Genomic DNA, 23,734 nt, shown 5'->3' on the forward strand with positions numbered 1-23,734 from the left:
CTAATGGGCCTCAACCCAGGCTCAGATACAGTAATGGGAAAATTTAGTTCTATTATCAGGGTTCTCCCCACCCCTCAAGTCAAGAAATGTATGTGCAAACTGGCTAGTAATTCCTGTACGGCAGGGGGTTGAACTATAAGTCCCTTGGGGGTTACATCCGATTCTATGATTCTAATAAATTTTGAGGACTGGTAACTTGTTTGCAAGTCTGCATATACTAGGGTTGTCATCTGGCTAAAGAAAAGTTAGCTGATTAATCATATAAATGTTAATCTATTTCAGCAGTTTAATATTGTTGTTTATTAATTGCCTTCTGCGCAAGCGTTTCAAGGTGATGAACAATAAAACTGTGAAATACAGTTAACACAAATGAAATACAAGGGATAGATTTAAAAAGCAAAAACAAAACGAAATCGACATCCATGTTATAGACCCATTCATTTAGTTGGGAAAGCCTGTTGGAACAAAACTGTCTTCACTTGTTCCAAAAAGGGCAAATGGTGAGCACTTGTCATCTCTCAACAGGAATGCTGTACCGCAGAGTAAGGACAGCCACACTGAAAGTCCTACTCTGAGTTAGTATGAAGCAGACTTTGATATCTTTGAAACTTTTAGGAGAGCCAGTTTCTCAAGTAACCTGATCCTGAGTTAGTATATATGAGAAAAAGATGTAGTTCTAAATTTTTTAAAAAGTTACTTGTTATTAGATTATGTATGCATATGTTGCAGTTAGGCATGAGTTTAGAGCAGGGGTCCTCACTGTGGGGCTTGCGGACACCAGGCTGCCCCCAATGCCCCCCATGGTGCCTACAAAAAGGTCCTGTGCCCATTCCTGCTCCTTCAGATGTGGCAGCCATTTTGTGTTTGTCACACACCTCACAGCCACCATTTGTGACTAGCGCCTGCACCGCTTCCTCAAAAATCCAAATGTGCACACTGGTGCAAGAAACCTCACTATCCTTTCGTAGAGGCCTTCTCCCTTCTCAAGCACTGGACTGAATGCCTCTTAACATATGCTTGCGATCTGCAGTTTATAAGTACTTATATTAAACACTTTGCCAAAATATTTTAAATTCCTTTATTTAACCGATTAAATGATGCCCTGACACTTACCAGTCTGTATAAGGCTACAATCTTGCAGTTACTTATTTGGGATTAAGCTCTAAGGAAGGGAGTGGTATTTTATTTTTTTATATTTGGTGGTGTCTCGGGAGACAGTTCTCTTTTCTCTGGATTTCATCAATCCTGCATGTTGGACATAGTTTAGAAGTGTATTTTTAACTAATCCCAGAATGTGTGTTCGTGCTGATATTTTTGTTGCTCAAACTGCGAGTGGAGCATGTTACCATGAAGCATTAATTGTGTTATAGTGGAACCTTATGGAAAGCAGGTTTCCTATGGTGAGTGTATGTAATATATATACAAATATAGCTAGTAGCAGGTGCCAGACTGGGACCTCCAAGCAGCAAAGTTTTGTAAAGTCCAAACAGGATATGGTTATTAACAGTGGGCACATTACTCTGTCGTCTTTATCTTGTTGTTGAACCTTAATCCATTTTTAAGGCAGAAAACTTTGAGTCTGCAGACATACAGTTTACTTTCTGTATGTGAGAGGACACTTCCATAAGAACAAGTAGGATCTGGAACACAATAATTGCCAATTACGACCAGAGATGTAATTAGTCAGTGGGCAAACAAGTTTAGTAACTCTTCCAGAATAAAACGTGCTAGAGTCCAATAGTCTTCTATATTCCCTTGCCTAGCGACCACCACATTGCCAGCATGGAATATTCTGCAGACATTTCTCTCTTAGCTTCTGAGAACTGGTGAAGCCATTTCTGCCAACCTGATGTTTTAGGACCTTCAAATGGAACTGATTTGGTTGTGGTTGTAATTTTTTTCCCTTTTGTGTTTTTCTTCCATACAGCTGCTGTTGTGAAACATTTCTTACATTTTAATTTTGTTTCTGTTTTTCATCAGAAAATGAAGAGCTTGGCCCAAAGGCGTCAATCGGCACCATCCTTGGTTCTCAGCAAAGCGCTGACCAAGTCCAGAACAAGTGTCAGGTAAGGTGGAATGTGTTGTTTCTGGCTGTACTGTTTTGCAGGTTTCCTGGCCCAGATCATAATGTGTTATTGACAAGTAGTTAACCACACAAGGCTGAAACACTGTCTGGAGAGAGATTGTAAGACACCCCCACAGCAGCCTTTTCCAGGTGGTATTCATTCTGAAAAGCACGTACTTGTATTGAGCAGAATGTGATCAAGACTTCATAAACCAGGCTTCCCATATTTGAATATATCTTGGATTAGAATGTTGATAATTGAAAAGTTATTTATTTACTTAAATGTATACCATATCTTCCATTCAACTAAGTTTTATTCAGAGTAGACCCATTGACATTAAGGAACATAACTAAGATCCGTTAATTTCAGTGTTCTACTTTGAGTAAAACTTACCGTATTTTTCGCTCTATAACACGCACCAGACCATAACACGCACGTAGTTTTTAGAGGAGGAAAACAAGAAAAAAAATATTCTAAACGAAATAGTGGATATATGATTTTTGTGGTTCATGCTGTGGCCACAGGCATGTGATCTGACAGTGAGTTTGGAGTAGCCCAATGCAAAAATCCTGAGGATCCATGTGGATCCATGCTTTGTAACCACGGAGGAGGGAAGGAAGGGGAACCATGGATCCTATGCTCACAACCGCAGCAGATCCCCACCGCTAACTGCAAGCATTCGCTCCATAACACGCACAGACATTTCCCCTTACTTTCTAGGAGGAAAAAAGTGAGTGTTATGGTGCAAAAAATACGGTAGTTTCATACTACCTCAAGGCAGTATATACAGACCTGCTTACATTTAGCATCTTATGAATTGCCCAAGGAAAGTTTTGTTCTAGGTTGGCCTATAAATGGCATACATACTTAATAAGATTTTCCAGTGGGGGATCTTTGCAAGAAAATTAGTTATTTGAAATCAAGTGCAAGTAGTATACGGCCTGCAGGCTGCATGTAGCTTACATACCCTTTCTGCAATTTTTTACCTCAGTTTGCTCTCTGAGGACCCCTGTCTGATGCTGAGTGGGAGCCCATTGCTATTTACCGAATGAACATTTTCCTTCCACCCTTTCTCCCAATTGATCCCAGTCAGCAGTGTAGCTAGCCGCTCGGGTGCCGGGTGCGGCATGTGTGTCCTTCAGCCGGGGGCAGGGCAAGCTGCCCATGGGGGCGAGGCGCACTGCATGGAGCCTCTCCACCACCGCCTCCTCAGCTGTAGGGCGGCTGAGGGAGAGGTGGTGGGCAGACACAAGTCCCACGCTGCCGTTTTAGGCAGTGTGGAGCCTTCAGGTGCTCAAGCCACCACATCACTCCCAGGAGACATGTGTGGCTTGGGCATGCTGCAGGCCCTGCAGTAAGTGCCAACCACGTTTCGTTACGTTTGTTGACTGAAGTAAAAAGTTTCATGATCCCAATTTTTATTAGTATTATTTTTTAAAACTCTTATTTTTGTCATTGTCACCCCCCTCAGTGATGACACCCAGGGCGGACCACACACCCCACACACCCCTTCCTCCGCCATTGACCCCAGTTTATCCTTTCCACCATCCTGTAGGCAGGTTATGCTGGAAAACTGTGTGTTTGGTCTTAGGCCTTTCTAGTCCAACCTCAACCATACTGGCTTTCCACTGAAGACATGGCCCCATGTTGAAAATGATTGATGGGAGTGTGGTTTCCTGCCTTACAACCAACCTACCCATTGTTTTGCTGTGAAAATTGCTTTCATTAGTCATGGATATGTTAGTTGGCTTATGAAGCTTTGAATTGTGGAGATAATTCTGGCCGCAGTTACAGTGGCGGATGAAGGGGGCGAGGGGGTGGTCCACCCTGGGCGCCGCTGCTGCAGCCATGAGCAGAGGATCCCTCTGCTGCTGCTGCAGCCGCGAGTGGAGGACCACGCAGCCGCGAGCAAAGGATCCTGCCACCGTCCATACGGTGCCGTCTGTAGCGGCGCATGCGCTGCTGGGAGGTTCGCCCCGCCCCTGTGGGCAGTTTGCCCCACCCCTTGACACCCCACACCAGGTGCCGGAGAGCTTCCTTCACCCCTGTGCAGTTATCCATGTGCTAGGAACAATTGCAGATAACTCAAATGAGCTGTATAGGAGACTATCTTATCTGCTAGAGATGGTGGGTTTCAAACTTCCCATCTTCAGGGAACCACTTTCACATTGACTTGCCCGTCCCAGAAAGCCTGTCTACTGAATTCCTTTGCTTGTGCAGCAATCTGGAGCATATAGGGTGCAGTCAGTTCATGCTGAGCACTGCATTGTAAACTTGCTCTTCATGGAATGAGTGAACCATAGAGCACCTCTAGTACTTTTCAAGGTACTTTTCAAGGAAGTTTGTACTTGATAGACTCGGAGCTCAAACTAATTTCTATGACACTGCATGCGACTTGAGATATATCTGGATGATAAGATTTAGCTAATGCTTGTGCAGCATTTTCTACCTGTGTTGTCTGTCTTAAAGCGCTTATGTATCAACTATCCTCAGATTAACTGGCACTAGAGAAAACAAAAAAAAATCCTTCCAGTAGCACCTTAAAGACCAACTAAGTCAGTTCTTGGTATGAGCTTTCGTGTGCATGCACACTTCTTCAGATACGAAGATATTGTATCTGAAGAAGTGTGCATGCACACGAAAGCTCATACCAAGAACTGACTTAGTTGGTCTTTAAGGTGCTACTGGAAGGAATTTTTTTTTGTTTTGACTATGGCAGACCAACACGGCTACCTATCTGTAACTGGCACTAGAGAGATATGTTTCTCTCTCCACATTTTAATGTTCTATCCCAATAACCTTTTGAAGCAATTCCTACTAATTTATATAATAGTTCATATAATTTACAGGGATTGCATCTGTGAAAGTAATTGGCAAAATTACATAGGAGCACAGTTTCAATGAACTCTGAGCTCAGTTCAGTTGATTATTTTTTCTCTTACTCGCCCGTCCCCCGCTCCCCATATTTCCTTCTCTGATTAACAAGAATTCATTTTCTTCATCAATAATCAAACAAATGGTGTTTTGATTTTCTGGTCTGTGCTCGGTAAATGCTTGACTCTTGTAGATAGCTCCTTTTTATAAGCAGAAAAGAGCAATGAGTGACATGACCTCTGGTATGTTCAGATCTTCAAATATTTTGTTTTTAAAGCTGTCTTAATACTTAGCACCCTTTTGTAGGCAAAACATTGATTTCAAGCTTAAATGGATTATAACTTTATTCTGGCACTAAATCCTGTTGTTGATACTTAGTGCACTGTCTTTTTAGTGGTTGATTAATGATCTGTAGATTACAAAACTCCTGTCCAAATCCAACTTACATCTGTGGGGGATTAATATGAATTGCCTTTCCTTAGCAGTTGAGTCATTTCTGTATTTATTAAACATAATGAGGGAGTTTGGTCAGGAAATATTTAGAAAACCTAGTAAGTTTATAGCTTCATACCATTTTATGGTCCATTCTCAAATGTCTTCTTAGTACATGTATATAAACAGTACCTCAACATAGCATTGGCCTATGGGATTATCCCACTTCCTCCTCCTCCTCCTCCTTCTCCTCCTCCTCCTTTAAAAACTCTGAATGACTGTTACTAGGATCCAACTATTCTAACGTCTGCATTAGCATTAGTAGGTGGCATTAGCATTTTATAGAAATTACAGCATGACTGTAATCATGCCCTGGTTAGATAAAGGTAGAGGCTGTTGACCTAGAATCATAGAATCGTAGAGTTGGAAGGAAATCTCAACTAAAGCATCCATGACAAATGGCTATTCAACCTCGGCTTAAAACCTCCAGTGAAGGAGAGTTCACCACGTCCCTAGGAACTCTTTTGTTGCAATACTATGAGCAAGATTGGACAGTGCTCTCGAAGCTACAAACATGAGTCTGACCAAACTGCGGGAGACAGTGGAAGACAGAAGTCCCTGGCATGCTCTGGTCCATGGGGTCACGAAGAGTCAGTTACGACTAAATGACTAAACAACAATGAGCAAGATAGATGGATATTTTTGTGCACATCTGCAATTTCCATTTTGTAGAAAGAAACGTGGCAGGAGGCACCCTATCCTGCTCTGTACCCAAGGTTCCAGGTTGATACCTTCAGAAACATTGGATGGTGTTCCCCTGCAAAGAATGGCCCAGCCATGTTTGTTAATTTCATTGGGTGTTGTTGTTAGTCATTTAGTTGTGTCTGACTCTTTGTGACCCCATGGACTAGAGCATGCCAGGCACTCCTTCTTCCACTGCCTCCCACAGTTTGGTCAAACTCATGTTGGTAGCTTTGAGAACACTGTCCAATCATCTCGTCCTCTGTCGTCCCCTTCTACTTATGCCCTCCATCTTTTCTAGGGAGTCTTCTCTTCTCATGAGGTAGCCAAAGTATTGGAGCCTCAGCTTCAGGATCTGTCCTTCCAGTGAGCACTCAGGGCTGATTTCCTTAAGAATGGATAGGTTTGATATTCTTGCAGTCCATGGAACTCTCAAGAGTCTCCTCCAGCACCATAATTCAAAAGCATCAATTATTCAGCGATCAGCCTTCTTTATGGTCCAGCTCTCACTTCCATACATCACTACTGGGAAAACCATAGCTTTAACTAGACGGACCTTTGTTGGCAAGGTTTTTGGTGTACTCTTGAGTAAAACTTAATTCACTGCCACCCATTATTTCCTTTAGTATTTCCTTTAGTAGCAAAGCTGGGTAATAAGTGTTGACATAGACATAATTAGAACAAAAAATGTGGCTACTGAGAAACAAGGGAGAGATATTGGAATCTTTAGGGGAATCCTGAGATTTGCAGAATTATTTTTTAAATCCCTAAGAGGACAACATTTTTTAAAAGCCCAGTGACAATTGATCATGCTTAGCACCAACATATAAAGTTCAGTTTCTCTTGGAAAAGGAAAGTGGGAAACAGAAGGAGGAGCAAAATGGCTTGATTGAGCTCCTTATAGCTTATAGTATTCCATGGGATGACTGGCACCAACATTTCTGGTTGGGACTAAGGATCACAGCATCATTTTATTGCAGAGCCTCCTTGCATAAATATAACATAAATCTAGTTAAAACTAGGATGCAGTCTACTTGCTAATGGCAGTGTACCAACTGACTATGGGAGGTTTAAGCACACAATTGATAGGAGCCACCCTACCCTTGACCCATCATTATTATTTCAGGCTTGTCTGGATTCAGTGTCAATTAGTTTTGCCAGTTCATAGTACTGATAGGACAGCATTGGTAATATTCAGATATCCTTTCTATTTCTATGTTTGTTTTTCCTCTTTCTTCCATCAGTGCTGGAAGATTTTACAAAATACTTGCAGAATTTTTCCCTATAAAAGGACTTTTGTGGGAAATGCTAAGCAGGTTTGCACTAGATATGTTGAAAATGACAGTCCAGGTTTCAGCAAAAACTGGATCTTGCATTTAAATCTGTGAATATCCGATAAAAGGATAGCTGGCTGTGAGTATGGTACACAGCTGTAATCCACTTGTTTACCATTGGGACCTCATTGTGTGGGAGGCATCTCAATGCTAACTCGTAATGTGGTGCTTGAGATATGCCTGAAACCAAATAATTCTATTCTTTTCCAATTCTAGTAAAAAAAATTACTAAATGAAGACCAGCTAACAAAGCCCTGGTGGTTTGAGCTATGCAAACACAGAACTTTTGGGCCAAAACTGTTTTGTTTTCTTCATACTTGCTTCCACTTCTACCCTGAGTGAAAGCATTCCAAAATTGATTTATTATTATTATTCATAGCCATGGTTGGAGGCAATATGCTTCTGAATACCAGTTGCTGGAAACTGCAGGAGGGGAGAATGCTGTTGTCCTGCTTGAGTCTTGCTTGCAGGTTTCCCATGAGCATTTGGTTAGACACTGTGAGAACAGGATGCTAGACTCGATGGCCCACACAAGCAGGATTGTAGCCTACCCATCATCTGCATTGTGTGGCAAACAGGTGGCACTCTGGATGTTGTGGACTGCAACTACTATTATCTCTATTGGCCATGTTCACAGGGGCTGATGGGAGTTGAAGTTCACAACATCTGGAGGATACCACGTTGGCTAGTCCTGACCTATATAAACAACATGGTAGGGTACTGTACAAAGCACAGACAAAAACACAATAAAATTCTAAAAGCACCAGCCAGCACATCAGAATAGTGATATGGAAAAACAAAGCAAGAGCAGCAGAGCAGGTCAAAGAGCAAAATTCCCTAAAAATTGCCAAGAAAACGAAGTACTGATCTGGCACCAAAACAACAACAATGTTGGCACCAGCTATTCTGCATAAAGAAAGCTGATCACTGAAGAATTGATGCTTTTGAATTATGGTGCTGGAGGAGACTCTTGAGAGTCCCATGGACTGCAAGAAGATCAAACCTCTCCATTCTTATGGAAATCAGCCCTGAGTGCTCACTGGAAGAACAGATGGTGAAGCTAAGGCTCCAATACTTTGGCCACCTCATGAGAAGAGCTCCCTGGAAAAGACCCTGATGCTGGGAAAGATGGAGGGCACAAGGAGAAGGGGACGACAGAGGACGAGATGGTTGGATAGTGTTCTCAAAGCTACCAGCATGAGTTTGACCAAACTGCGGGAGGCAGTGGAAGACAGAAGTGCCTGGCGTGCTCTGGTCCATGGGGTCACGAAGAGTCGGACACGACTAAACGACTAAACAACAACAACAATTCTGCATAGAGAGGGCATTCCACAAATGGGACAGTACCACAAAAAACGTCTTCTGTGCCAATGAATGATGAGAACATGGTTAAGAGCCCTCTCTGAAGATCTGGATCTGGTAGGAGTTCAGCATATAGAGAGCCACAGTTTCCTCATTTTTGCTCATTTTTTACTTGGGTCTCCAGCTGTTTTTGGAGTAAAATTTCCATCATCCTTGACCACTGGTGCTGCTAGCTGGGAATGGGACATGGATGGTGCTGTGGTCTAAACAACTGAGCCTCAAGCTTGCTGATCGGAAGGTCAGCAGTTCGAATCCCTGCAACCGAGTGAGCTCCCGTTGGCTCTGTCCCAGCTCCTGCCAACCTAGCAGTTTGAAAGCCACCAGTGCAAGTAGATAAGTAGGTACTGCTGTGGCGGGAAGGTAAACGGTGTTTCCGTGCGCTCTGGCTTCTGTCACAGTGTTCAGTTGTGCTAGATGCAGTTTACTCATGCTGATCATATGACTCTGAAAGCTGCCTGTGGTCAAACGCCGGCTCTCTCAGCCTGAAAGTGAGATGAGCGCCGCAACCCCATAGTTGCCTTTGACTGGACTTAACTGTCCAGGGGTCCTTTACCTTTACCTTTTACATGCTAGCTAGGGATGGTGGGAGTTGTAATCCAAAAACAGCTGAAAGGCCCAAAGCCACCCCAGTCTAGAATTATCAGAAATATATAGCTGCAGAATGAGACTTTATCACTGCACTATGATTATTGTTCAGAGACCATCATTTTAAGTTAAGCAACCTGTCTGTACATTTTCTAAGAGAAGATGGTGTACTTTGTACAGGCTGTAACCTTTTAAAAGGTTTCAAGTAACTTGTGGTTTTGAAATATCCTTTTGTAAAGATGTCAGAAATGGAAATCCCTATGATAGGCAATATAATACAGTAGTCTAGAGATGAAAACTACTTGTTCTAAAGGAAAATTTTTTAATAGACTTTATAAATAAATGTATTAGAATCCTGTTTATAATTTGAAGTTTAGATTTGCAGACACTGAGAAAAGATGTGGGTTTTTAGGCATTTCCCTTACTTTCTTCCATCCATGTTGAAGAATACCAAAGATCAATGTTTCATGGAAATCCTGCAGTTTAAATCACAGTAAATGATTTTGACATGTTATTTTATATCCTGTGCCAAATGCTAAGTATTTCTAGATAACAAAGATCATGTGTATTATCTGGTAATGCAATAGGCTTAGCTCTACTATGGAGATACAGTGTGTACCCTAAAGAATTGCACAGAGCGTTCTCAAGGGTTTAATCAGAAGACATGTGGATCATCTGAGCTATGTGACTCGAAGTTGATGACGGAGATCTATTAAATATAAATTGCAAATTGCCAGAAGGCCTTAATTGTCCAGTCCAAGTAGACAGTACTTTGTCCAAACTATTGTGAATAACAGCTTTGCCATTCACATTATTTTACATTTGTGTAAAAATGAGTTGTGTAAAATGAGTTTGACCAAACTGCGGGAGGCAGTGGAAGACAGGAGTGCCTGGTGTGCTCTGGTCCATGGGGTCACGAAGAGTTGGTCATGACTAAACGACTAAACAACAACAATCATACAGTTTTCTGAATTTTGGTTGGTATTCATGATAAACAAAAAATTAACTTTCTCATGAGTAATCATAGTACACTAAACTGGTATACCTAATCCTTAGTCTTTGTCTTGTAGATTACCCTAAGCCATTTTAATGCATAGACAAGAGGTTAAACTTGTGACCATGTTGGCTGGGATTGAAAGGAATTGAAGTCCAACAACATTTGCATGGGTCACAGTTTTCCCATCCCTGGTGTACAGGAAGACCTCCCCTCTGGAATGACTACAGCTCTGGGAGAGCTGATAGCAGCTATAAATGAACTTGTCAAGATACTGGCTAAAAGGGTACAAGGGTAAAACATGGTTAGTTTTGTAACTCCGGTTCACTCAACAAATCGTAGTCATCTCAAGATGAACAGACAAGCAGGGGTGTAGGTAGCTGCTCCGGCACTCGGAGTGGTGGGGGCAGGGCAAGCTGTCCACGTGTGATCCATGCCTGGCAGGGGCAAGCCCCATGCTGTCGTTTCGGGTAGCGTGGGGCCCGAGCCACCATGTCATTCCCAGGAGAGATGCGTGGCTCAGGCGCACTGCAGGCCAGGCTCCGCGGTAAGTGCTCCCCCCCCCCGCGGTGTGCCATTTTGTCACACCCTCAGGGATGACACCCGGGGTGGCCCACATCCCCCACACTCCCTTCCTACGCCCCTGCAGACAAGCCATGGTATGATTTTTTCCAAAGCTTGATTTGTTTTCCAGCCGCTATTACCTCATAAAAGCACCTGGGTTGAAGTGGCCAAATAAACCATGGTTAGGCAAAGCTATGAAGTTTGTTTATAATGCCAGATCATAGTTAAAGTAACCTCTGGCCTTGCAGAATATTGAATCAGATGCCCCTTGCAGTTCCTTATCCCTTGAATCAGATGCCCCTTGCAGTTCCTTATCCCTCTACAGTTCAATGATTCTATGAAGCCATGGCTTCATATCTGCTGGGCAGGGTTCAGACCTTCAGACAAACCACACTTTAGTTGAACAAATCATGGCTCAAAGCTATGTGTGAACCAGGCCACTGTCCCAGGTATTGTCTGAAATAATAATGATAATGATAATGATAATAATAATAATAATAATAATAATAATAAATAAATAAATAAATAAATAATTTATTATTTATACCCTGTTATCTTGGGTATCCCACACATTTTGGGATGCGGGTGGCGCTGTGGGTTAAACCACAGAGCCCAGGACTTGCTGATCAGAAGGTCGGCAGTTTGAATCCCCGCGACGGGGTGAGCTCCCATTGCTCAGTCCCTACTCCTGCCAACCTAGCAGTTCGAAAGCACGTCAAAGTGCAAGTAGATAAATAGGTACCGCTCCGGTGGGAAGGTAAACAGTGTTTCCGTTGCTCTGCTCTGGTTCGCCAGAAGCGGCTTAGTCATGCTGGCCACATGACCCGGAAGCTGTATACCTGCTCCCTCGGCCAATAAAGCGAGATGAGCGCCGCAACCCCAGAGTGGGTCACGACTGGACCTAATGGTCAGGGGCCCCTTTACCTTTACTTATCTTGGGTAGTTAAAAAGTCACCGTAGTTGCGGTTCCTTCCCTATTTGTATACTAAAGAAGATAACGAGGCTTTTTGTATACAAATAGCAGGGGAACAAATAGCAGGGGAGGTGGATAATAATGTCTTTATGCCCCTTCTATAAAAACTTATGCTGGTTATCTAAAAAGAAAATAAGTTCTACCTAGCTTTATCCATTACTGGTTTTCTATACAGGAAAGTGCTCTAGCATACAGTCTCTACCATTACTACTTACAATTTCTTTCTTGTAGCGTAATCCAGGAACACTTTTACTTCTCTATCTGCTATTTATTTAGACCAAAAGTCAAGAACATCATAGGCTTTTTTATGATTTTCAATTTTCTTCAACCTGAAACCTGTTGTTCTGTGCTGGCTGACAGGACACATAAATGGGGTTTGAGCCAAGTGATCAGCCTGATGGAAAAAATGGGGTAAAGCATGATGCCTCTTCTCTCCCACCTTATCTCCATCCCAGCTGCCCATCTTGTTTTAGGGCAAATAAAAAGGTCAGATTCAAAAGAGCCTTTACAAAGGACAGGGAATGTGGAGCACATATTTTTCAAGAGGGAAAGATACAACAGTGATGGCTATGGAAGCAAATGATAACTACTGAAGGTACCACAAGCCAAATGTTTACTGCAGTCCTAAGTGGAGGTGGAATATGCATACATCAGAGAAGGAGGAAGAAGACAAAGTTATTTTCAATGCCTGGGAACTGCTGTGGAAGACGGGAGACTGTGAAGCATTTTAATTTTGTTTTGAAAGGCTGTGTGTGTGATAATGAGAGCAAGCACTCTCCTTTTACCTGGTTATATCTTTTAGAAAATAAACTTTAAGATGGCACCAAACCCTCATTGGCGTTGTGTTTTGATACCAGTTATGTGGGCAATATTCAGGAACTTGTGTTAAACAGTTTCCTCCAGACACACATGTATGCACACTCTATTGTTGTGCTTTTGGATGGGAGGTTTTTAATATTAGCAAATATTCCTCCAATAATGCTATTTTCTGTGCACTCATTTGAAGTTAAGCCCCATTGGAAACACATAAAGATGTATCAGTTAGTTTGGGATTACTTAAAAGGACCTCACAACCAAGTGTGCCACTGGTGTGTGTAATAGTGGGGGGAGGTGTGTGTTATATGCACCGAGAAGAGGTTGAGTGCTTCTTCATCTCTAAAAGCACATAAGACAACCTCTGCTATTGAGTTTCAGAAGTTAAAGCTTTGAAAATATAGCACACTCACCCCCCCTACAGCCACTTTTGTAAGCAGCTGAAGAATTGCTATGTGTAATATTATCACATTGAGTAATTGTGCTATTGTATCTTCAGCTGCAAGTCATAGACAGACCCTGCAGGGAGCTCTACTGAGAGAGAATTACAATAATCTAACCTCATAGTTATGAGGGCAAATGTTGCTCTTATGGAGTTGTCCCAGGATAAATAAGGATATGACCTGCACACCTAAGAAAACACCTTTGCTCATCCCTGCACTGGCCTGCATAGTTAGAGAAGAGATGTAGTAAAATCAAGTGACCAAGTTCTCTTAAAAGCCAGAGACTAGGAGAAAACCCTGCCCTTTCCTCTTTTGATGTTTATCTTCCAGCAGAAAGCTAATGCCTGACGATACATATAATTTCAGTATTTTTCCATTTACCCAGATTGATAAATCTGATAAACATGGCATGGGGTATGATATGGGAAAACGTTGGGGGGGGGGAGACACCCAGAAAAATAAAACCACAGTCATTCTCATGTACTGAGAATATATTACACTCCAAAACTTGAGCACTTTAGCTCTGTGATAGGAACAGCTTGAACTTCTATCCTTGCTACTTTGTTATTCCAGTTTTGTTTTTCTGTAAAGGTAAAGGTACCCCTGCCCGTACGGGCCAGTCTTGCCAGACTCTAGGGTTGTGCGCTCATCTCACTCTATAGGCCAGGAGCTAGCGCTGTCCGCAGACACTTCCGGGTCACATGGCCAGTGTGACAAGCTGCATCTGGCGAGCCAGTGCAGCACATGGAACGCCGTTTACCTTCCCGCTGGTAAGCGGTCCCTATTTATCTACTTCCACCCAAGGGTGCTTTCGAACTGCTAGGTTGGCAGGCACTGGGACCGAACGATGGGAGCACACCCCGCCGCGAGGATTCGAACCGCCGACCATGCGATCAGCAAGTCCTAGGCGCTGAGGTTTTACCCGCAGCGCTACCCGCGTCCCCATACCCCTTGTAGCAAACGTCAAATAGCAGTTTCCTGTTTGGGATGTGCTACCTGCATCCTGGAGTGCAGGGCTGACCTAGGAAGCCTACTATGTGCCAAGCCAGTGCTTTGCTCCCTGTTACGTAGACCATACTGGTGTGGTTGGTGCTGTCATGCGGTAGGATGTCTTTACCCATGCGCACAACATTCTGCGCATATGAAATTGGCATGCTAGAGAGAAAACAGGAGCTCTTCTACATTAAACTCTCATGCTTCCCACATAACAATCAGAACTCATGGGTTAACTTTCTTTGGAATGTTTCTTTAGAAAGTTAACCCATGAGTTCTGGTGGTTAATGTTGGAAATGGCCTTAAGCCCAACTCAAGAAACAAATGGCAAAAATATAAGCAGTCCAGTTCCAAGCTTGGTTCATTGGAAGTCATAACACTGCCCTTTCTCAAAGTCAATGTGACTGATATTTCCCTGTGACTTTAGTATATCACGGCTGGATCCTAAAGGAGAAAGGATAATAGAAACAGATCTAGCTATGTATAAAAATGTGGGAGTGGGCAGAATGCCAGCAAAGCAGGGCGCTTAGTCCTCCTCATATGAATTCAATTACACCCAGTTCAAATGACTGACAATGCTATTGCACAAAATGAAATTTTGGATCCTCTAATTCCTGTTTCATTTGGGTCAATTATGATGCTAGTATGGGCTTTTTCCCCCTCTTCCAAAATTCTGTGCACTTGAACGCAGGGTATTTTTTGTGCAATAATAACGAGATAAAATTTCATTAAAACTGTTAATAAGGGACAACATGAACTCTCTGAGGCCTCCAGTAGGCTCTCTCCTCCCTCCCTCCACCCCAACCTCCAAGTTAACTTACAGACTTGAAATCCTTTCCTCCGCCTCCTCCTCCTGTGGTTTTCTTCCTTCTGTTTTTGTAGGACGTTTCAATTCTACGGTTATTACATAAAAGTGGCTTATGGCTGTGTTTGTACACCTGGAAAGTGAAATGGGCTGTTTCTCTCTCTCTACACGCACACACACACACTTTTTTATTAGAGCAAAAGGTAGAGTGAGGAAAGCAAAAGGAAGAAGGAAGGTTCCAAAAGTGCATTTTCTGAGAATAACTTCATTTTATCCAGTGTGGATCTATAATCAAGTTTTCTTTCTGCAATAACTTTGCCCCTTCTAAATCAAAGGGAAGATTGAAAATGTTTTGCCCAGCTCTGAAAATGTATTCACAGAATTAAATTTCTAGAATGTTTATTAGACCAGCATTTGACCAGTGTTCATCATACCAAATAGGGCATTAAGAAAAAGAAAAAAAAGAGTAGAGATGTGACTAGCAGAATACATTCTCCAACCAAAGAAGTTTCTGAAACTTTTTATTGGAAAACTAGAAGGGTTCCCAGCTAAGTGACCCATTATATACTGCTTCTAAATGGGCTTAAAATGAATTATTTGCTCTGTGTCTGCCTTTCTGCACAGCAGGTGAGTTTCAAGAATTGGGAAGACTTTCTCTGTCGTCTTCTCAACCAACCAGTGTGATACTTCCAAATAACAACCTGCTAAGGTTAGGTTCTCAACAGTCCAGTTGGCGTATATTTGAATGTCAGCCTCACCCACCAGTCTCTTGTACCAGATCATATGGAATCTGGGTCATTCTGCATTTACCACAGCTACCAAGTACCGTGGTACTTGGGTTAAGTACTTAATTCGTTCCGGAGATACGTTCTTAACCTGAAACTTCTTAACCTGAAGCACCACTTTAGCTAATGGGGCCTCCTTCCGCCGCCGTGCCACCGCTGCGCAATTTCTGTTCTCATCCTGAAGCAAAGTTCTTAACCTGAAGCACTATTTCTGGGTTAGCGGAGTCTGTAACCTGAAGCATATGTAACCTGAAGCGTATGTAACCCAAGGTACCACTGTACAGAGGAACTGATTTAAAGTGAATAATCACTTTAGTATAACAGAATAATTCCTATCCAGTGGGACATGTATTTAAAATATTGTCTAAAGCTCTACAGATCAATCAGGGTTATAGTTATTCATGTTAAGAGCGCATCCATTGTGGACAATTTGTGCTTGGAAATTTTCCCACAGTATCCGCACAATACCACCCTGGGCTCCTCTGAGAGAAAGAGTGGGATATAAATTCAAGAATAAATGAGTGTGTGTTCTCATCAGAATGCTAGACCATACTTTTTTGTTTTGTTTAATCTGGATTTCCCTTTAGTGCAGAAAATCTGGTGAGGCAGAAATAACCTGATATACTTCTGTAGTCTCTGCTGCTGTGGAATCATCCCTAGCATGCTTTTTGGATGGGCTGTTTGTCAGGTGTGTGGTGATGGTTCAGGGGATAGCATCTTTCGCCACACCCGTACTCCTCTTTACTCCTCGCATGAACAGATTTGTCATGCTCTGTAATTATATAAAAAAAAGTCTTCAGGGGCTGCTATGAGTGGGGTTTCTACTCTTTCTGCAAATTAAGATAGTGCCTCTTCCTTAGCCTTCTCCAGCTGATAATCAGCATCAGCTTAAAGCACCCAAGAATCCAGTTGTGCTGCTGGGAACGGTGAGAGGATTCAAATAACTCTTGAGCCACCTCTAACTGCTTTTTCAAACTTCCTGAAGATTGTTCTGCAGTAGGAGAACAGGTTTTTTTGGTGGGGTGGACAACAAGAAGAGGCAAGCATCTCTGTGCAGCAGGAAGGCCTCTTGCCCCCTCTAGCGGGTTTCAAACCCCACCCAACTTTTCTGATGCTACAGGTGACTCTTGGCATTACTTAATTTACAGAAAGATTGAGATTGGCGTATGAACAGGCTACACTTAGAGAAAGAGGCAGCCCCAGAGGATTGTAAACATTTAACAACACTGACAGGACTAATTTAAAGCACCGATTTACAATTAACATAATTTTGTGATTCCCAGAATTAAATAGAGAGTAAAGAGGGGAAATATGGAATGCAATTTAAAAAGATATAATTTAAAGTAATCATGGACTGGGAGGGAGGGGAGTCAAGTGCTCGCGAGAGCAGGATATAATGTGAAAAATTTGAGTATGTTATATTTATATAAAATGGAAACTTAATAAAAATGATTTTTAAAAAATAGAGAAAGAGACAGCCCCATTTGTTTTTATTATAGGTTTTTTTAAAAAAGAACAATCAAACAAAATAGATCATAGAATAGAGACATAGAATCATTGAGTTGGAAGGGACCATGAGGGTCATCTAGTCCAACCGCCTGCAATGCAGCAATCTTCTGCCCAACATGGGACTTGAACCCACATCCCTGAGATTAAGAGTCTCCTGTTCTACCAAATGAGCTATAATCCTACAGGATAGGGGAAGGGGAAGTGATTATAGGGAGGGACCAAAAGCCACACCTGGGAAATAGTCTGTCACACTCCATGCACTGGTGTGGACAGCCCAAGCCTCAAAGTAGCAATGGATATGTTGATTGAAAAAACAGAAATGTGTAGACTCTCGTGTACCAAATGCTCTCCTAGCAACTGTAGATTGGAATGACCCATTTGCAAAATACAGCCTCTGCCTGTACAGGGTCTAATTCTGTGGTCTTGGTTTGACCTTCCAGAGGCTCTTCAGTCGTTTAATATTCAGTTTGAGTTCCAGATTCCAACCTGGACTTCAGTTGTATTGAAAGATTTCCCTGGCACCAGTGGTGGAGCTAATGCTTTTTCTGAAACAATGGCGTAGGAAATGTATATCATACTGTGGAATGTGGCATCTGGCCTGTCAAATGGAATTGATTAACTAGAAAAGAGAATCTCCAGTTCAGACAAGCTGCATATTGCATATTTATCTGTAGGGGCTTCAGTGGTAAAAACAGAACTTCACAATACTGCAAACACCAAGGCATCCTCTTCCTATCAAGGGAGGAAGAACTGTCTGGTTGAGGTGCCAAAGGTTTCCCATTTGTAGATCTGTATCCTAGTTTGGAAATCTTGAAATGTACTTTTAACCCAGTGTACACTTTTGCAGTTTCGTTTTACTTGCATGTATACATTCATAGGGTTGAGATGTTAAACAGTGATAAAGAATAGGGTTTTGGTTTTTTTAGAAAGAAGAATCTAACCTTTTTCTTTCCTCTTCTGAACTCTGTTATTTGAGTTCAGGATCTAGTTGTTGTGATCGACATGGAAGAACAACAGAGAGATCTTTGTGCTATTTAAAAGAGATAGCAGTGCTATTTAATTGATGTAATTGTTACGGGAATGCTGCACAAGGTGACTTCTGCTATGAATAAAACTTTAATGAGAGTGGTGGTTTGGGAACAGAGGGTCGATTCTTCTGCAGTCTCTATTTCAGCATACATCTCTCTTTCCATATTTATAAATATTCTTCTGGGTTGATAGGTATGCTCTGTAGACAAGTTGCTTCTACTCTTTGGCACGGTTGAGTTCAGTGTTTGGGGTGGGATAGATGGCCTCTGAGTGATCTCTCCTCCTTCTTGCTACTGTTGGTGCTGCCCGTCCATTTGTCCTCTTCCTTCAGGCCCAATTGCAAAGCCGTGCCAGAGGGAGAAGGTAAAGCAAGTGGGGTTCACTCACCCAAAGAGAATAGCAGGTGGACAGGCAGCGGCAGCAACAGCAAGGAGAAGCAGGGCTTGAACTGTGCTAGATTGGGCTGATGGGAGTTGTAGTTTAAAACACCTGGAAGGAACCAGGCTGGGGGCAGCTGTTCCAAACTATGGAGGATATGTGCTCATGGATTTTGCTGCTTAACGTTTTACTACAGAACCTTGAAAGCCATTTTCCTCTCAGTCTTGGATTCTTTCATCTTGCTAGTGCTTAAAATCTTTTTCCAGATTCCTCTAGCCACCTCTTTTACTTTTCACTTCAAACATTAAGCACTGTGCTCTGGCTCAGGACTCCTTTCTCTCTCTCTCTCTCTCTCTCTCTCTCTCTCTCTCTCTCTCTCTCCCCCTCCCTAAGTTTTTTTTTATGATTTTCAATTTTATACATTTTAATAATTTTATAACCATTTTAACATTTCAAAACTTGACTTCCTTCCCCCTCTTTCTGCGGTTCCTAAAATTAATTTTTAATATTTTCTGCATATCCAAATTAACTTAATTTGCTCATTTATTCATCTACTTTAAATATATACACTTTTAAAACTGCAGGTTATTACAATAATCCTGCCAATGTTCTTATCTGTTTGCAGTTTATTTGTAAATATTCAATAAATCATTTCCATTCTTTTATAAAAAGTTTGTTTTCTTGTTTTTCTGGTAAGTTTTGCCATTGGTGGCTCAGGACTTCTCAAAGCACGCCTGTTCTGAGGCGTGCCAGAAAGGCAGGTAGACTTAGGGTTCAGGACTGCAATACCTCAAGGACTGCCTCTCTCCGTAGCAACCTACGCGGACCCTGAGATCATTATCTGAGGCCCTTCTGCATGTGCCGTCTCCACGAGAGGTTTGAAGGATGGCAACATGAGAACAGGTCTTTTCTGCAGTGGCTCGCCGTTTGTAGACTGCTCTCCCTAGGCTGTTCGCCTGGTGCCTTCATTATACATCTTTAGATGCCAGGCAAAAATGTTCCTCTTCAGCAAGGCCTTTGGATGATTAACATCTTATCCCCCTTTTAAATGTGGGAGGGGATGTGAAGAAAGAAGAAGAATTGGTTTGTTCTTTTAGTTCTCGTTTTTATCGAGTATTTTGTGCTTTTATATTGTATTTTTATGTTTGTGAACCGCCCTGAGATCAGCCAACAAAAGGCGGTATACAAATTTAAATTACAACAACAACAGTATTTATCTACTATATTTTTACCATGCTTTTTCAGGCAGTGATTGGAATGTGGAGGGGAAGGTTAGAGGAGAAAGATCAGTTCTTCAAGGCCAGAACAAAATGGTGATCCATAAGATGGCTTTATATCTGGTTCTGGCCAGTTCGATCTGTCTGTTGCTGGTGTTGTTGCTTGAATAACAACAGCTGGTGGTTCTTGTTCCACCAACCGATGGATGGCATCTGGTTGTTCTGCTAGTATCCTTTTGAATAGGCAACTGTCATTTGGAGAGGAGTTGTGGTAGAGCGAGTATTGTTTGATTGTTGCAGCCACAGTGATCTTTCTGGTAGAAGCGAAAGTGCCTTTCCAGCGATCCTTGGTCCCTGAAATATACTCAGAGTTGAAAGTGGATTTCATGCTCTTTATTCAGCTCATAGTGGTGAGGAGGAATGGAAGTTCCCCCACAATGTCTGCTTCATATACCGTATTTTTCGTCCTCTAGGACCCACCGGCCCATAGGACGCACCTCGTTTTTTGGGGTGGGGAATGAATTAAAAAAAATTATTTCCCCCCTCCAGCTGCAGTGGCTGCCCCAAGCCTTGCACATGCCTGCCCGAAGCACGGGGCACCCTCCGGAGGGCTCCGCGTGCTTCAGGCGGCAGGCTGCCGCCCCAAGCCTCGCGCGCCCGGCGGGAGCTCCTGCCAGGCGCGCAAGGCTTGCAGACACTCGCCCGAAGCACGGGGAGCCCTCCTGCCGGGTGCGCAAGGCTTGCAGACACTCGCCCAAAGCACAGGGAGCCCTCCGGAGGGCTCCCTGTGCTTCGGGCAACAGGCTGCCGCCCCAAGCCTTGCGCGCCTGGCGGGAGCTCCTGCCGGGCGCGCAGGGTTGCAGACACTCGCCCGAAGCACGGGGCACCATCCGGAGGGCTCCGCGTGCTTCGGGCAACAGATGCCACCCCAAGCCTTGCGCGCCTGGCGGGAGCTCCTGCCGGGCGCGCAGGGTTGCAGACACTCGCCCGAAGTACAGGGCACCATCCAGAGGGCTCCGCGTGCTTCGGGCAACAGATGCCACCCCAAGCCTCGCGCGCCTGGCGGGAGCTCCTGCCGGGCGCGCAAGGCTTGCAGACACTCGCCCGAAGCACGGGGCACCCTCCGGAGGGCTCCCTGTGCTTCGGGCAACAGGCTGCCGCCCCAAGACTTGCGCGCCTGGCGGGAGCTCCTGCCGGGCGCGCAAGGCTTGCAAACACTCGCCCGAAGCACGGGGAGCCCTCCGGAGGGCTCCCTATGCTTCGGGCAACAGGCTGCCGCCCCAAGCCTTGCGCGCTCGGCGGGAGCTCCTGCCGGGTGCGCAAGGCTTGCGGACAGCTTCCTGAAGCCTGGAGAGCGAGAGGGGTCGGTGCGCACCGATGCCTCTTGCTCTCCAGGCTTCAGCGAAAGCCTGCATTCGCCCCATAGGACGCACCCAGATTTCCCCTTCATTTTTGGAGGGGAAAAAGTGCGTCCTATGGGGCGAAAAATACGGTACATTATTTACACAATGGGCCAACGTGAATGGCTAATTCCAGGATTCTCCTGTAGGCCAATCAGGTTGCGGATTCACTTCCACCTGGAGCTGGATTGGGTGGCTCCTGTGGACCAATCAGACTGCTGCATTCTGGGTCCTATTGTTCTAGGACCAATCAGACTGCTGCATTTTGAATCCTATTCAACTCTGTACATAACAGTCCCCTAAGAGGGAGAGTGAGTAAGGCGGCACAGGTAGAATGAGTTTGAAGCAAGCTCCCTGTTGCTGTTCCTTCTTTGATTGTTGGTGCCACAGTGATCTTTGGAGAACAGTCAGTCACCATTTGACATACTGGCTTTATTAAGCTATTTTGCAAGGCATGTGCAAATAAACGCTGATTTCCAGTGGTCTGGCAGATCCAAGCTTTTCCAGATGTTGTTGGGAATTGTTTTGTTTGGCTATCAGATTCTGCTTTTTGTTTTTTGCTCATGTGGATAATTGCTGTTTTTTATATCATGGAAGTTTGTGCTTCTTGATGCGCTGTTTTAACACCAATAAACTTATGCTGATAATAAAATCCCGATTCCTAGCTGCATCTTTTCCAAAAAGTGCTTGTATAATGGTATTATACAAGTGGCAATTTATTGTCAATTCCTTTCCTAATCATTGCTGAAATTGAATTTGCCTTTTTCACAGCTACCACACACTGAGTCAATGTCTTCACTGAGCTATCCACTATGACCCCAAGGTTTTGTTCCTAGTAAGTCACCATCATGGGTGTAGCCAAATGGGGGCTCAGAGGGCAGTCCCCCCCATCAATAAAACTCAATAAAAATACATAGCAAACTGATGTTCTGCCCCCACCCCCAGCAAAAGGCCTGCCTCCCCCAACAAAATCCTGGCTACACCCATAGTCACCACCAGTTCAAAACACATGAGTGTATAGGTGAAATTTAGGGGGGGGGTGTCCCAATTTTCAACAGGAAACTGACCCTGAGCCCAAATCCTGCTTGATAGGGGCCCGTAGCTGCTTTTTCTTCAAAATAAGCGACCAGTTTTTAGCACACTTCCCCTCAGAATGAATACAGTTGTTTGACCAGTTTCTTGGCTGCTGCCGTACATTGGCTCTCTAAGGAAGATAAAAATTCAGCTTTCATCTCTACAGGTGAAATGCTTATTTAAAACTAAATTTTAAACTGGCAACAAAATGTATTTCAGGCACAGAGAGCTGCATCCTGTTTTAGTAGTGAAGAAGGGCCTTGCTGAAGGGCCCTTTATTTTTTCTTTTCCAAAATCATAAGCTTTTTTAATCACAGAACTACTTCGACTGTTACAGATTGGCCATTGTTAAACAAAAGGACCGCATTCTTGGAATGAAGCTGTCCTAGAGCTGAAGGGATCCGGTTGATGGTAAAATTTCAAAACAAGGTTGGCTGTCCTTAGGAGAAAGGAAGTTTGATGCTTTCCTGCATCCGTGTACTGTCTATTAATAGTATAATACAGCAACTTCATTGGAAATCTGGAAAGTTACTCTTATTTATCCCAACTTCTCAAAAGAAAAGAATCAAAACAAAAAATAGCTGGCATTTTTAAAATAAAATGTGTCACAGAGCAATGTTATTTAGGCCTACTCAGATGTAAGCTCCACTGAGTACATTGGGAATTGCTCTCAAGCAGTGGCCTTTGGGGGAGAACTTACCTGACCTGGCAGGTGAATCAGCACAGCTGCTTACTGGGAGGGTGGGGTAGCAGGAAGGGTGTTAAGGTGCAAACACACCAGTAGATCCCAATCTGGCACCCCTGCCAGTGTGTTTGCCCCACGCTGCCCACTTCACCCTCCTCTTCCTCCCAGTAAGCCGCAGCATCTCACCTGCTTGGAGATCAGGTAAGCACCTCTTTCCTCCAACACCATTTACTGCTGCTCCCAGGTAAGTAGGTCACAATCCTGTACATTAAACTATAATGCTGTGCCCATTAACCCAAGTGGAAGATCCAATGAACTTAGTGGAGATTACTTCTGAGTGACGTGATCGTAGAATTAGAATTATAGAGTTGGAAGGGACCCCGAGGGTCATCTAGCCCAACCCCCTACAATGCAGAAATCTCCACACACTGCTCCCCATCCAATTTCAAACCATACTAGACCCTGCTTAGCTTTGCAAATGCGCTGGCAGTTTTATTGCTGGTCTCAGACCTTTTTAAATAACTTACCGTAAGTATACTTGGCCTCTCTGTTTTTAAATCTGTGTTTTAGCTGTAGGTGGTGCAGTGAGTTTTGCTTATGTTTACATTTACGTAGTTTTCAACTTTATGACTTTGTCTTAAAAAGAACATAGTACAAAAACAGTAGCACTACTTCACT

At 43.4% G+C, this 23,734-nt stretch overlaps 1 protein-coding gene across 5 annotated transcripts in view; it reads left to right on the forward strand.

Annotated features, from left to right (window-relative positions):
* ARHGAP20 (Rho GTPase activating protein 20) overlaps window positions 1-23,734 on the forward strand; it is a 77,472-nt gene that overhangs the window by 14,635 nt on the left and 39,103 nt on the right. For all 5 annotated transcript variants that reach the window (XM_083736716.1, XM_083736715.1, XM_083736719.1 and 2 more), the window contains exon 2: window positions 1,981-2,066. In XM_083736716.1, the coding sequence (XP_083592842.1) occupies window positions 1,981-2,066 (86 nt within the window). The remainder of the gene's footprint in view (window positions 1-1,980; window positions 2,067-23,734) is intronic.

The sequence above is a fragment of the Podarcis gaigeae genome (genome assembly GCF_964106915.1).
Source record: "Podarcis gaigeae genome assembly, chromosome: 4".
Classification (NCBI taxonomy): domain Eukaryota; kingdom Metazoa; phylum Chordata; class Lepidosauria; order Squamata; family Lacertidae; genus Podarcis; species Podarcis gaigeae.